Below are 14849 nucleotides of genomic sequence, written 5' to 3'. Positions count from 1 at the left end.
CTATAACTCTCCACCAAGTCACTCGCTTTGACACACGAAGGGTCAGTTGGATCCTTGTCTCCTAGAGATATTAGAGGGCTCAGAAGACCACCATGAATCAAATGAGAGGGGGCTTTGGGGTTCTCTTTGGGAGAAATCTTCTGTTAAGTAGGTTAGAGGTCTGTTGTTGACTCGTGCTTCAATTTCCACGACAAGGGTCTGTAATTCGGTGAGATTAATTTTCTGCTGGTGTAAGGTTTTTCTTAGGCTTTTCTTAACAATTCCCACCATTCTTTCGTAAAAACTGCCGTGCCATGGTGCTCTTGGAGGAATAAATTGCCAATAGCATTGTCTCTGAGCACAGAGTGTACTTCTGGATGGTTCCATATTTCTTGCAAGCAAGCTTCTCCTGCCACGAAGTTAGATCTATTGTCTGAGATCATTAATTTTGGGCAAGATCTTCATGCAGCAAATCTGCGAAAGACTTGCAGAAAGGCTTCTGCACTCATGTCAGAAGTGACTTCTAAATGTACTCCGCGTGTGGTAGCACACGTGAAAAGGCAAATGTAGGCTTTCACTGGAATCTTGTCCGGTGTGCCTGTTAAAATTAGTGCTCCTGTATAGTCTACACCTGTGGTTTCAAAGGGACGAAGGTGGACGACTCGCTCCTTAGGTAGGGTCGGTGGACCTGGATAAGGACACACTCGAGCATCATATTTCTTGCAGATTACACAAGACTTGATTAAAGATTTGACAGTTTGGCGACCTTGGGGAAGCCAAAAACGTTGTCTGATTTCAGTAAGAGTATCTAATACTCCACCATGCAATGTATTATGCTCATGGTAATGTAAAACTATGAGTTTAGTAATGATGTGGTGACGTGGAAGAAGTATAGGATTCTTCGTATCTAAATTTATTTCTGCATGAAGCAGACGTCTGCCGCATCTCAAAATGTTATAGTTGTCTGAGTCAAGCCAGATACCCAGAGACTTACTCAACCTTTCTGGGAGATGTTCATATTCCTTCCCATAAGTCTCTTGTTGAGCATGTTTGACCCAATATTTGATGGAACTAGGAAATTGATACTTGATCCCCACCTTGTTGATGAAATCAAATACCATTTCTGTAACTCTTAGTAATTTGCTTAAATTGGAATAACGATGAGGATTGATAGCTAAACTTCGAGGGGGTTCTGGATCCACAACAGGGTTAGTGACATTGGTCACAATGACTTGCGGCTTCTGTTGGGGCCACTGACCACTAACTAGCCATTGGGGTACATTAAACCACATCTCGGTTTTAACTAATTGCTTTAAAGTCAAACCTCTGGATAAATAGACAGCTGGAATGTCCTTGGTTGGGACATGTCTTAATTTATAACCAGCAGACAATTCTCGAATTTCCCTTACTCTATTGCTGACATAGGGAGTTTTGTTGTTGTCGTTTTTTACCCACTGCAATACTGCCTCATTGTCTGACCACACTACTATTTCACTAAGGTGAACATTACTGAGGGTTTTGATCAGGCAATGAGCCAGTCTTACACCTACTGATAAGGCCGTTAATTCCATTTGGGGTAGTGACCTCCTTTTAATCGGGGCTACCCTTGCCTTAGATGTAAGCAAAAATGATTGTTGAGTATTAACTAGATAGGCTACAGAGCCATACGCTTTGCCTGAAGCATCGCAGAATACATGTAAATTTGTGGGTAAATTTAGTCCTAAGATATTTCGAGGAAACTGTAGAATACTAAGTTTGTTGTAATCAGGAATCAACTGCTGCCATTTTTCTTGGAGATCCTCCGGCAACTTTACTTCCCTCCTCAAATTCCTTTGCCAGCAATCCTGCATAAGGAGTTTAACCCTTAATTAAAATAGGACTGAGTAGGCCTAAAAGGTCATATGGCTTGCTGACATGGGAGAGTAGTTTTCTCATGGTTAGAGGTGAATGATTGAAATCCACCGACTTAATATTCAATTTGTCTGTGAAAGTATTCCACTCCATACCTAAGACTTTCAATTTGTGAGGTACCTTATAATCAGGGAATTCTTCCTCGATTATTTGGTTGGAGTTGTTAATTATTGGAGGCCCACGACTGTAGGGGCATGCTAGCTCCCAACAATTTACGATTAGCCTCATGGTAGATTTCCACTAGTTTATTCTCATCATTAGTTGTTCCTTGAAAATTGTCAACATATAAATTGTTGCTAATCTCAGTCTTGTAGGGGCTATTAGACTTCTTAAGATGTGTAGCCAGAGTAGCTTGGAGTAAGAATGGTGAAGATGTTGCTCCGAACAGTACTGAGGCAAATCTATAAGTAATAATTTCGCTGTTAGGATCCTGTGGATCTTTCACCCAGAGAAATTTAGTAAAATCACGATCCGTCTCTTGTAAGCCTACTCTTAAAAAGGCCTTACTAATGTCGGCCGTATAGGCGAAAACACCAGAGCGAAATCGTAATAAGACATCTTGTAGTCTTTGGATTAGGCTAGGTCCAGTTTGTAGACAATCATTTAGTGACACGCTGTCTACCTTTAATTTGGCACTACAATTAAATACAATCCTGATTGGTGTTGTAACTGAATCTTTCAGGACAGCATGATGTGGCAAATAATGGCCTGTCTTATGGTTATCTTCTTCAACAACTTCTATAAATTTGTTAGCAAGTTGTTGGTTGTATTAAAGCATGATACAGTTGCAATTTATCTGGTTGCTTCCGTAGCCTAGATAATTGAGAATTTAATTGGGTTGAGGCCATGAAATAATTTACTGGAAGCTGTTCAGCTTCCACGGGAGTCTTTCCCAATATTGATTATATTGGAAAATCACAGTATCAAGATATTGTTGATACGTCCATGTGTAATATGGACTGCGTTAATCAGAGACTATGCCTAAGGTGTCCAAATCCCATAATTTGTGAACAGGGGGATTGGACTCATCATCCTCAGTTACGTCTCTGTCATGTAGTGGTGACTGCTCTAGGCCTAGTCACGCCACTATTGAATTAGTTGGTTGATTACTAGTAGATTTAGAATGTTGTTGGATCAACACCGGTCCTGTGAGTAGTTTACCCCTAGCTGACATTAACAAGTTTACACCTCGTTGCCTGGTGCATCCAGTAATAAATCTATAGTAAAAGTCAACTCCAATAAGAATACCTACGTCGTTGAGACAGTCTGTATTTATTTTATGATCCACTAGCCTAATACTGCTGCGTTTAAGAAATTTGACTGTTTGAGCAAGACCTGTAACATGTAAATCTGAGGGGATCTTGTCAACGACTATGACTTGAATTGGACTGGTGCAGCCTCCTAAACGTACCAAGACTTTAACAACCTGGTAGTCACGAGGTCCACTATTGGTTAGGAATCCAAAGATATTCAAATTCACTCGAGCAATAGGCTTCAGTTTCAACTAGCTGTTGAGAAATAAAGGTCTTCTGCGAACCTTGGTCAAAGAGACCACGAGTGGAAATCCTAGATCCCATGGTAATTAGTTTTAATTGAGCTGTTGGTAACGTAGTTGTGTTATTCGACTCTGTTGCAAGTACACTTATGTCTTGATGCACCTTGCAATACTGTACAGAAGTAAATTTTGCAATTTTCTTATGAGGATTGGTTGATCTTGACTGATTGCTACCACACAAGGGTAATGGTGTCTTCCCTTGTGGCACTTGTTGCACATACTTAAGGAGACAGTACAGTTATTGGGGTCATGAGAACCTGTGCACCTTGTGCATCTGTATAACTTTTGCAAACGACGAATTCGGTTGTTATGGTCTGGATAAGTACTACACTTATAAGTAAGATGTTCATTATTGCAGAACAAACACTTTTTCACTGTAGGAGAAGTCGTAGGAGTGGTGCTCACTACAGGGTTTATAGGGTTCACTGCGTATGTACCTACATTTCCAGATTGCCATTTCGGAGATGATTTATTGAAATCTGGTTTTACTACAGTAGTTGCAGTACATTGGGGATTTTGATGAGAGTTAGTAGAGAAGTTTGAAACACTCTTCCCATCTTGGTTGGCTCTTTGTCTTTCGACTAGGGTATGTAAACCTTCTGTAATTTCATTCATGGTCATAGAGGTTTCATTGTACATAGTACACAATTTATCTAAAGTTTCTCTTGGTAATTTGCACCTTACAACTACTTTTGTCATCCATTCAGCAGTCTGAATTTGGACTTTAAGGCTTAAGGCCTTGAGTAAAGATTCTAGCTCTAGTCTGAAAGTTTGGAGAGAATCTGTAGAATTATTAGCAGATGGTAAATCCAACAATTTTTGGACTATTAAGCAATTGAACAGCTTGGTCGTAGCCATCACTGGTCAGTGTTATGTTAGAGATTACCTTCAAGGCTTCATTTCGTAACAAGCCTTGTAAATAAGTGAACTTGGTTGTTTTAGGGATGTTAGTTTTAGAGTCTACTGCATCCACGAATTTACTCCAGAAATCATCCCAACTCTCATTCTCGTTACCAGAGAATGTGGGTATGTTGATCTGAGGTAATTTGACATCAGGATCTGGATGTGCAGTAGAGGCTGTTGTTAATTTGTTTTTAGCAATTTGCTTTTTAACCCTCAAACCGCTAGGGGCCCAAATGGAATTCACACCCACAGGCGCAACAAAAAAAATCCAAAAAATTCTTTCGGCTTATAGAAGTGTTCATTTTTGTTCCCTGATCACGGAAAAAATAACAAAAATATCGTAGGTGGCATATTTTAGCCGCAATAGGGTAGGGAAGTGTGGCAAAAAAGGGGCGTTGGCAGAGCCTTCGCCAGACGAGGTCTACTCCGCCCGAGCTGTCAGATGGCAGTTGCCACAAATATATAATTACCTAATTATTTCAGTGTCTCTGATTGATTTTTTCTTAGTTTTTTTTTGCAATAATATTATTCCATACAGTGAACTGTGGTATATTTATATAATAAAATGTGTGAACCATCGCTGTACTCAAAATTATGGTGTGCATATTAGTGATTCAATGATTATGTTCATAAAACAATAAACAAATAGTTTTGCTGTTGTTACATTATATACACAGGTTATATATAAGTATCTGCATGTTTTGTTCACCATAAACTACTTAGTTGGCCTTGTGAGTCAAAAAGCAACGAGGAGTGACCGCCAAACACCAGCGAGCCACTCGCTGCTACTCCCTCCCTCACCCTCATTCTCTTCCCACAATACTGTTTTTGCATTTATTCACTATACACAGACGTTATATATACGTATTTACATGTTTTGTTCACCATAACTGTACATCTAAGCTTGTATGGTGAGTAAAGGCACAAAGACGTAGCTACTCACACAGTCAGCTGATCGGCAGCCGCCCTCAAGGCCAGACGCACTATTTCGCCTCCAACAATATTGTTTGTGGTGTTATTACGCTATATACACACATTATATATAAGTATCTACCTGTTTTATTCACCATACCTGTACAAATAAGCTGGTATGGTGCCCAAAGACCATAGTGGCCATCAGTAAACAACATGCCAAGTCATGCAGACGACGCTCCTCCCTCACCAAAATGGCGGCTCCCAACCTACTCATCTCGCTGTTATCTCACACTATACACACGTTATATATAAGTATCTACATTTGTGTTCACCATAGTTTAACCTGTACATCATCTTCGTACCGGGCTAAATCATTTACAATGTTCTCAAGTTCAGTTTCACCTATTGAGGTTTGGTAAAGTTCTGTCAAGTACAGATTCATATGTTGTTTAATATGCTTGAATTTACCTTCAGCAACTTGAAGTCCTCTAATTCAATGTAGTCAACAGGTGACTGTTGTGACAGACTTTGACACTTGGTAATCTGTCGGGTCAAATGACCTTTCAGACCGATAAGGGTCCTTTTCATTTTGTCAGCCGTTTCAATCTTGCTGTGTAAGGGCTGGCCTGATAGGAAATATTTGTTACTGATGTAACTGGGATATTGACTCATTCAATGGAGTTCAATATCAATATAATAGCCTAATATATTTGAATAGATTATACTACCTCGTTTAAATGTTAATTTACCTACCTAACAATGGATAGGTAATATTTTGAGTAGTACTCGAATGCCACTATTGGATTTTCGTCCGGTTAGCTCATCAATTATCACCATTCGATCCAACAGTGAACATTCGGCAGTACTCAAAAAAATAATACACGAATAATATTTTAAAAGCACAAAAAGGGTTTTGGCGATCCCACCCCAAATAAGGGTCAGCACAATCTAAATAATATGTATGTTCACCAGTACTGTCTAGTACAGTACTCGCTAAATAATTCCTATCTAGGAACGACTAAATGGTTTAGGCTGCATTTGTACAAATGTTAGTACAATTACAGTCTAAATATCCTACCTCATCAAAGGTTGGCATATATGGAATGGCAACCCGTTCTCGCAATTTCGTATAGTCAATATTGACTTATTAAATACGTGCATATGTGACATACTAAATATACTAGTTTATCTTGAAAAGCTTCATTGAAAACACCGACCTTACCTAACCTTCTTAGTATGTTTAGATAAGCATCTTATTGCTTCGTAATTACAATTATTACTTAACCTATTATAGGTATAGGTTAACCTATACCTATACCTATTATAGGTATAGGTTAAGTAATAATTGTAATTACAAAGCAATAAGATGCTTATTTTAACATACTAAGAAGGTTAGGTAAGGTCGGTGTTTTCTATGAAGCTTTTCAAGATAAACTAGTATGTTTAGTATGTCACATATGCACGTATTTAATAAGTCAATATTGACTTATTATAGGTTATATCAATATTATACATATAGGTTAACCTATACCTCTACCTATTATAGGTAGAGGTTAAGTAATAATTGTAATTGCGAAGCAATAAGATGCTTATTTTAACATACTAAGAAGGTTAGGTAAGGTCGGTGTTTTCTATGAAGCTTTTCAAGATAAACTAGTATGTTTAGTATGTCACATATGCACGTATTTAATAAGTCAATATTGACTGTAAGAAAGTGCGAGAACGGGTTGGGAATGGTGCAGTAATATAGATATATGGTGCTATGTTTTTGGGATTTTTTGTTTTGATATATATTTTTGTGCTTAGAAATACAAGTAAAATTATAAACATATAACACTAAGTTTGACTTGCTTGCCACAACCATTTGTGATGATTAATAGTATTGACTATTTTGTTGACCATATGGGTCCTGGCCTCTCCTGACAGATGTAAACCATCTGAGGTCAAGCCCTTTTGATATGGTCTGGCTGTGAAATGAATATAAGTGGCTTCCAACCTCCCTCTTTTTCTCAGCCGAAAGTTTATGTATTTCGCCGAACGCTGATAATATTCGGGACTCACTCCCCAACGGTTATCACTTCTCAGTTGGCGAGGTTCCACCAATGTGAATACCACAGAGTTGCTGACTTGTTTAAAGGAACTGAAAATAGTTTTTAAATGGTTAATTATTTTGGCTGGTTGGCGAGTGGGATGGATATCATTGCCACCTAGATAAATTATGGTTAAATTATGAGGCCATTCTAATGTAGCTGTTAATATTAAATTGTTGTAAAAATTGTGAGCAGTTGCTCCAGGTGACCTAAAAATTCTCACCTCAGTGTGAGGTATAGGTCTAAGGGTTGTGGGCAATTGGCTATGTCCCACTAAGGCTACTTTATACATAAGTGTTAAGAGAAATGTTGATAATAATTAATAATTTTTAGGCTGTAATATGGGAAGTCTGCTGACAGCCGTAAATAATGAAATATACTTGTAAATAGCATATGAATAATAATACATGATAAATAGTGTTAGCAAATAGTTAATTATGTGGGGCTAGTAATTTGGGTGAATATACTGGACCCTAAATGATTAATGGTACATCCAATTCGGTGGATCAAAATTTTGTTTTGGACTCTGAGAACTGGTATAGAATTTAATATTAGTTGTGACTGATCCGATTCGATGGACCAAAATTTTGTGGGGGGGGAGGGAACCTGATTCCAATAACTAATAATTAAATATATACTTCAATAGCTATGAAGGACGACTACTTTTGAGAAAAAGTGGAAAACAAATAAGACAATGGAAAAACTGATCCCCAAGAACTAGTGTCCTATGGATCTTAGTGAAACTGTATTTCTTATATAAATGGAGTCAAATTAACCTACACAAAATTGGGGGGTTACATACTAAAAGATTAGTACATCCCAAGCATTATTCTGGTGCTGGTTCTTCACCAGAGTAAATAAAATATGAAAGTAAATAAGGTTGCTTATAATAGATTAATTGGAGGTAAATGCACCTCAATATACTGCTGGATAGAATAGTACAGTATATAGATCAATGGGTTAATGTAATAGATCCCTTTGTGAGATCACTACTGTAACTACAGAGTTATTGCTGCAGATAAAAAAAGAGACAGCTTAGCTGTAAATCTAGAGAGGTGTAATCGGTTGCCACACTCCACCGACGACGTGTTGCATAGGGTAAATTGTTGCACATGAAGGTGGAGAAGCCTAGCACCTCGGTTGGTGTCGCCGTGGTACTGAAAGGCAATTATATTGTAGAAATCTTCTACATAATAGGTAACTACAAATGCATCCTAAATTATAGCTGTCGAAATCTTCAGCCAATATCTGTGCAATTTATATTCAAGCACTGTAAATTCTTTCTGGAGAAAACAATAAAAACAATCATCTATTTAGATGGTAAATTTACTAAAGACACGTACGGGATTTTATTATTTTATATAAGGCCTAACGACAACTAGCCTAAATGTTAACTGTGGCCACATGATAACAAACAGGTGAACCTAGCTGCCGAGCCGCGTGTCCGTTGATGTTGAGACTTGAGTAATTCTTCGTCCTCTAGTTGCTGCTTGAAAGGCGTTGACTTTGGAATTGCAGATATGCTAGTCTGGGACACATCTATTATGCCAGATAACGTGGCACCGCTCTACTGGTCGTGGGAGCGAAATAAGTAGGGTCAAAATGTAGCTCTGCTACACTCTGTCAATGGCGTCCGAGACGTGCTCTCTCGTTCTGTCGTGGTGCTCTCCCGTCTTCCTCCTCATCCTTATTGCGCATGCGCGGCTCTCGATAGACATCTCGAGCGTAAATGGATATGTATATATCGCAATTGACTAAGGAAGGAAGAGGTAGTGACGAGTATTAATATCACATTAAATTCTTCTCTGATAAAATAGAATTTCGTGTAACAGAAATTGGCTTATTAAAGTTGTGCAGCTAATCGAGGAAATTAAAGTAAAATCATTTACATTAAAGTAATTTCCTCTAGAATGTTTAATATCAACTAAATAAGGGAGTTCCAGTAAGTAGTAGTATACTACGAAATTAAACTTATTAGTAAGTAACTATTTTTAGTAAAGGAAATGATAAACTGGACTCTGTTATAAATCCAACTAAATGTGGAGAGAATTCATGCTACTGCCTGTCGTTCCTCACGTCGTCACTCTGACTAGGAAGAATCTGACAATATGTTTAAATAAATCATGATATTGATTAAATCTACAAGTTAGTAATTTTAGTAACTACTTGTTGTTAATACAAAGGTTGCATAAAATACAAAGATGTATAAAACTGTGGGTTATTTATTTATATATATATATATATATATATATATATATATATATATATATATATATATATATATATATATATATATATATATATATATGCGAACAAGCATGAATGGTCCCCAGGACTATATACGACTGAAAACTCACACCCCAGAAGTGACTCGAACCCATACTCCCAGGAGCAACGCAACTGGTAACTACAGGACGCCTTAATCCACTTGACCATCATGACCGGACAAGAGGAAGTGATAGCCGAAGCTATTTAAACCACTTCCCCGCCGGCACTCGGATGGTAATCTTGGGCATAGCATTTTATCAAATCACCTCATTCTTTGGGACACACGTGAGGAACACAAATGCGAACAAGCCTGAATGGTCCCCAGGACTATATACGACTGAAAACTCACACCCCAGGATATAGTTGTCTCTTCAGAGGTTGCATGGCGTTTCACCTTCCTTCTTATGATGTCTTCAACGAAACCATTGGAGAAGCCATTGTTGACTAGGACCTGCCTTACCCTACAGAGTTCTTCACCGACTTGCTTCCATCCTGAGCTGTGGCTGAGAGCACGGTCAACATAAGTGTTAACGACACTCCTCTTGTACCTGTCTGGGCAGTCACTGTTGGCATTGAGGCACATTCTTATGTTTGTTTCCTTAGTGTAGACTGCAGTGTGGAAACCTCCACTCCTTTCCATGACTGTTACATCTAGAAAGGGCAGCTTCCCATCCTTCTCCATCTCGTAAGTGAAACACAACACAGAATTCCGCTCAAATGCCTCCTTCAGCTCCTGCAGATGTCTGACATCAGGTACCTGCGTAAAAATGTCGTCAACATACCTGCAGTATATGGCCGGTTTCAAGTTCATGTCGACTAAGACCTTTTATTCGATGGTACCCGTGTAGAAGTTCGCAAACAGGACACCTAGGGGAGAACCCATGGCGACCCCATCTACTTGCTTATACATGTGCCCATCTGGGCTCAAGAAGGGTGCCTCTTTAGTACAAGCTTGGAGGGAGTAGTTTCTTTAGAATGTTTTCTGGTATGTCAAGAGGAGTACAGGCCGAATCACGATACACTCTGTCCACCATCATCCCGATTGTTTCATCCACAGGTACGTTGGTAAACAGTGATTCTACGTCCAACGAGGCTCTTATCCCTGTGGCCCGTGTTCCCCGCAGTAAGTCAACAAATTCCTTTGGAGACTTCAGGCTGAAGGCGCAAGGGACATAAGGAGTCAGCATGCCGTTGAGTCGTTTCGCCAGTCTGTACGTGGGTGTGGGTATCTGGCTAATGATTGGCCGAAGTGGGTTTCCAGGCTTATATGTCTTGACATTTCCATACGCGTATCCAGGTTTATATTCCCCAATAATCTTTGGCAGGTGGAGTCCGGATTTCTTGGCGTTCACAGTTTCGATGAATTTGTTGACCTTTGCTTTCAATTCGGCTGTAGTGTCCTTCGTTACCCTTTGGAATTTAGTTTGGTCAGAGAGAATGAGGTTCATTTTCGCCAGATATTCGTCTTTTTTAAGAATGACGTATATTGGTGACTTGTCACCTCTTCTGATGACTATCTCCTTGTTCTCGCGAAGGTTCTTAGCTGCCCTTTGAGCTCGGGGGACAGTATGGTGCATCTGTAGTTGCCTCGATTCTTTCCTCCTTCCGCAATAAGTTCTGCTTGTAATGTGTCTTTGGTGGTGACCTTCTTTTGTGTCTCGAGGTCGAATATGTTGTCCAACAGGATCTCCAACTCCACTTTCCGTGCCATCTCACTTGGTCTGGACATAACGTGACAGTTTATACCCAGATTTAGGAGAGTGACTAGGTCCTCAGTGAGGTTGATTCCTGCACGGTTCAGGAAGCCGTCTCTTGGTCGTGGAATTGCCATAGGTCCTCCATATAACGTTGTTAGTTATATGGAGGACCTATGGGTCCTCCAAGCGTCCTTGTGTTCAGGGTAGAGGACTAGTGTTGAGGGTACTGGCCTAGTGTTGAGGGTAGTGGCCTAGTGCTGAGGGTGGCGGCCTAGTGCTGATTGTAACGAACAAGTGTTAAGGGTAGCGACCTATTGTTGCTGGTAGTGGAAGAGTGCTGAGGGTAGCCACCTACTGCTGAGGGTAACGACCTAGTGTTAAGGGTAGCGACCTAGTGCAGAAGATAGCTGCCTAGTGCAGAAGATAGCTGCCTAGTGCTGAGGGATGCGACCTAGTGCTGAGGGTAGCGGCCTTGTGCTGACTGTAGCGGCCTAATGCTGAGGGTAGCAGCCTAGTCCTTACCGAAGCGACCTAGTGCTGAGGGTAGCGGCGAAGTGCTGAAGGTAGCAGCTTAGTGCTGAGGGTAGCAGCCTAGTGTTTAGAGTAGCGACCTAGTGTTGGTGGTAGCGACCTAGTGCTGAGGGAAGCGACTAAGCACTGATGGTAGCGACTTAGTGCTGAGGGTAGCGGCCTAGTGTTGAGGGTAGCGGCCAAGTGTTGAGGGTAGCGGCCTATTGCCGAGGGAAGCGACCTAGTGCTCAGGGTAGCGACCTAGTGTTGAGGGTAGCGGCCTAGTGTTGAGGGTAGCGGCCAAGTGTTGAGGGTAGCGGCCAAGTGTTGAGGTAAGCGACGTAGTGCTGAGGGGTAGAGACCTAGTTCTGAGGGTAGCGGCCTAGTGCTGAGGATAGCGGCCTAGTGCTGAGGGCAACGGTCTAGTTCTGAGGGTAGCGACCTAGTGCTGAGGGTAGCGGCCTTGTGCTGAGGGTAGCGGCCTTGTGCTGAGGGTAGCGACCTAGTGCTGAGGGTAGCGGCCTAGTGCTGAGGGTAGCGGCCTAGTGCTGAGAGGTTTGCGAGCTAGTGTTGAGGGTAGCAACCAAGTGTTGAGGGTAGCGGCCATGTGCTGAGAATAGCGACCTAGTGTTGATGGTAGCAGCATAGTGTTGAGGGTAGCAGACAAGTCCTGAGGGAAGCGACCTAGTGCTGAGGTCAGCGGCATAGTGCTGAGGGTAGCGGCCTAGTGCTGCCCGTAGCGGCCTAGTGCTAAGGGTACCGCCCTAGTGCTGAGTGTATCTGCCTAGTGTTGAGGGTAGCGGCCAAGTGTTGCGGGCAGTAGCCTAGTGTTGAGGGTAGCGGCCTAGTATTGAGGGAAGCGACGTAGTGCTGAGGGTAGCGGCCAAGTGCTGAAGATAGCGGCCTAGTGTTGAGGGTAGCAGCCTAAAGTTGAGGGTATTGACCTAGTGTTCAGGGTACCGGCCTAGTGTTGAGGGAAGCAACCTAGTGTTGATGGTAGCGACCTAGTTATCTCACATTACTCTCATGCAGGCATGATGTGACTGTCATGCAGACATTACATGACTGTCATAAAGGCATCACGTGAATGGCATGCAGGCATCACATGACTGGCATGCAGGCATCACATGACTTTCAAGCAGGGATCACATTACTGTCATACAGGCATCACGTAACTGCCATACAGGCATCACATTACTATCATGTAGGCATCACATGACTGCCATGCAGGCATCACATTACTGTCATTCAATCATCACGTGACAGTCATGCAGGCATCACGTGACTGTCATGCAGGCATCACGTGACTGTCATGCAGGCATCACGTGACTGTTATGCAGGCATCACGTGACTATCATGCAGGCATCACATGACTATCATGCAGGCACCACATGACTGGCACGCAGGTATTACATTACTGTCATGCAGACATCATGTGACTGTCATGCAGGCATCACGTGACTGACATGCAGGCTTCACGTGACTATCATGCAGGCATCACGTGACTATCATGCAGGAATCATGTGACTCTCATGCAGGCATTACATTACTGTCATGCAGCCATCACGTGACTGTCATGCATGCATCACGTGATTGTCATGCAGGCATCACATGACTTTCATGCAGGCATCAGGTGACTATCAATCAGGCATCACATGACTGTCATGCAGCCATCACGTGACTGTCATGCATGCATCACGTGATTGTCATGCAGGCATCACATGACTTTCATGCAGGCATCAGGTGACTATCAATCAGGCATCACGTGACTGACATACAGGCATTACATTACTGTCATGCAGGCATCACAATACTGTCAGGCAGGCATCACATGACTGCCATGCAGGCATCATATTACTCTCATGCAGGCATTACATGACTGTCATGCAGGCATCACATGACTGTCATGCAGGCATCACATTACTCTCATGCAGGCATCACATGACTGTCATGCAGACATCACGTGGCTGTCATGCAGGCATCACATGACTTTCAAGCAGGGATCACATTACTGTCATACAGGCATCACGTAACTGCCATGCAGGCATCACATTACTATCATGTAGGCATCACATGAATGCCATGCAGGCATCACATTACTGTCATTCAGTCATCACGTGACAGTCATGCAGGCATCACGTGAATGTCAAACAGACAACACGTGACTCTCATGCAGGCATCACATGATTGTCATCCAGGCATCACGTGACTGTCATGCACGCATCACGTGATTGTCATGCAGGCATCACATGACTGTCATGCAGGAATCAGGTGACTATCAATCAGGCATCACGTGACTGACATGCAGGCATCACATTACTGTCATGCAGGCATCACGTGACTATCATGCAGGCATCATGTGATTGTCATGCAGGCATCATATTACTGTCATGCAGGCATCACATTACTGTCATGCAGGCATCATATGACTGTCATGCAGGCATCACATTACTCTTATGCAGTCATGATTTGACCGTCATGCAGAAATTACATGAGTGTCATACAGACATCTCGTGACTGGCATGCTGGCATTACATGACTGGCATGCAGCCGTCACATGACTGTCTTGCAGGCATCACGTGATTGTCATACAGGCATCACGTGACTGTCATGCAGGCATCACGTGACTGTCATGCAGACGTCATATGACTGTCATGCAGGCATCACATTACTGTCATTTAGGTATCACGTGATTGTCATGCAGGCATCACATGAATGTCATTCATGCATCACATGACTGTCATGCAGGCATCACGTGACTGTCATGCAGGCTTCACGTGATTGTCATGCAAGGGTCACATGACTGTCATGCAGGCATCACATTTCTATTATGCAGGCATCACGTGACTTTCATGAAGGCATCACATTACTGTCATGCAGGTATCACATGACTGTCACGAAGGCATCATATTACTGTCATTCAGGCATCACATTACTGTCATGCAGGCATCATGTGACTGTCTTGTAGGCCTTACATGACTGCCATACAGGCATCACCTGACTGTCATGAACGCATCACAT

General features: G+C 41.8%; 1 protein-coding gene across 1 annotated transcript; it reads right to left on the bottom strand.

Moving 5' to 3' along the window:
* Positions 1-440: 440 nt before the first annotated feature.
* Positions 441-1271, bottom strand: LOC138356758 (uncharacterized). Its single transcript, XM_069313081.1, has one exon. The coding sequence runs from the start codon at positions 1269-1271 to the stop codon at positions 441-443; it is 831 nt and encodes a 276-aa protein (XP_069169182.1).
* Positions 1272-14849: the final 13578 nt, after the last annotated feature.

This window comes from Procambarus clarkii, chromosome 74, assembly GCF_040958095.1.
Source record: "Procambarus clarkii isolate CNS0578487 chromosome 74, FALCON_Pclarkii_2.0, whole genome shotgun sequence".
Lineage (NCBI taxonomy): Eukaryota > Metazoa > Arthropoda > Malacostraca > Decapoda > Cambaridae > Procambarus > Procambarus clarkii.
Note: the sequence above shows the minus strand (reverse complement) of the source record. Positions and strands in the feature narration are given on the sequence as shown.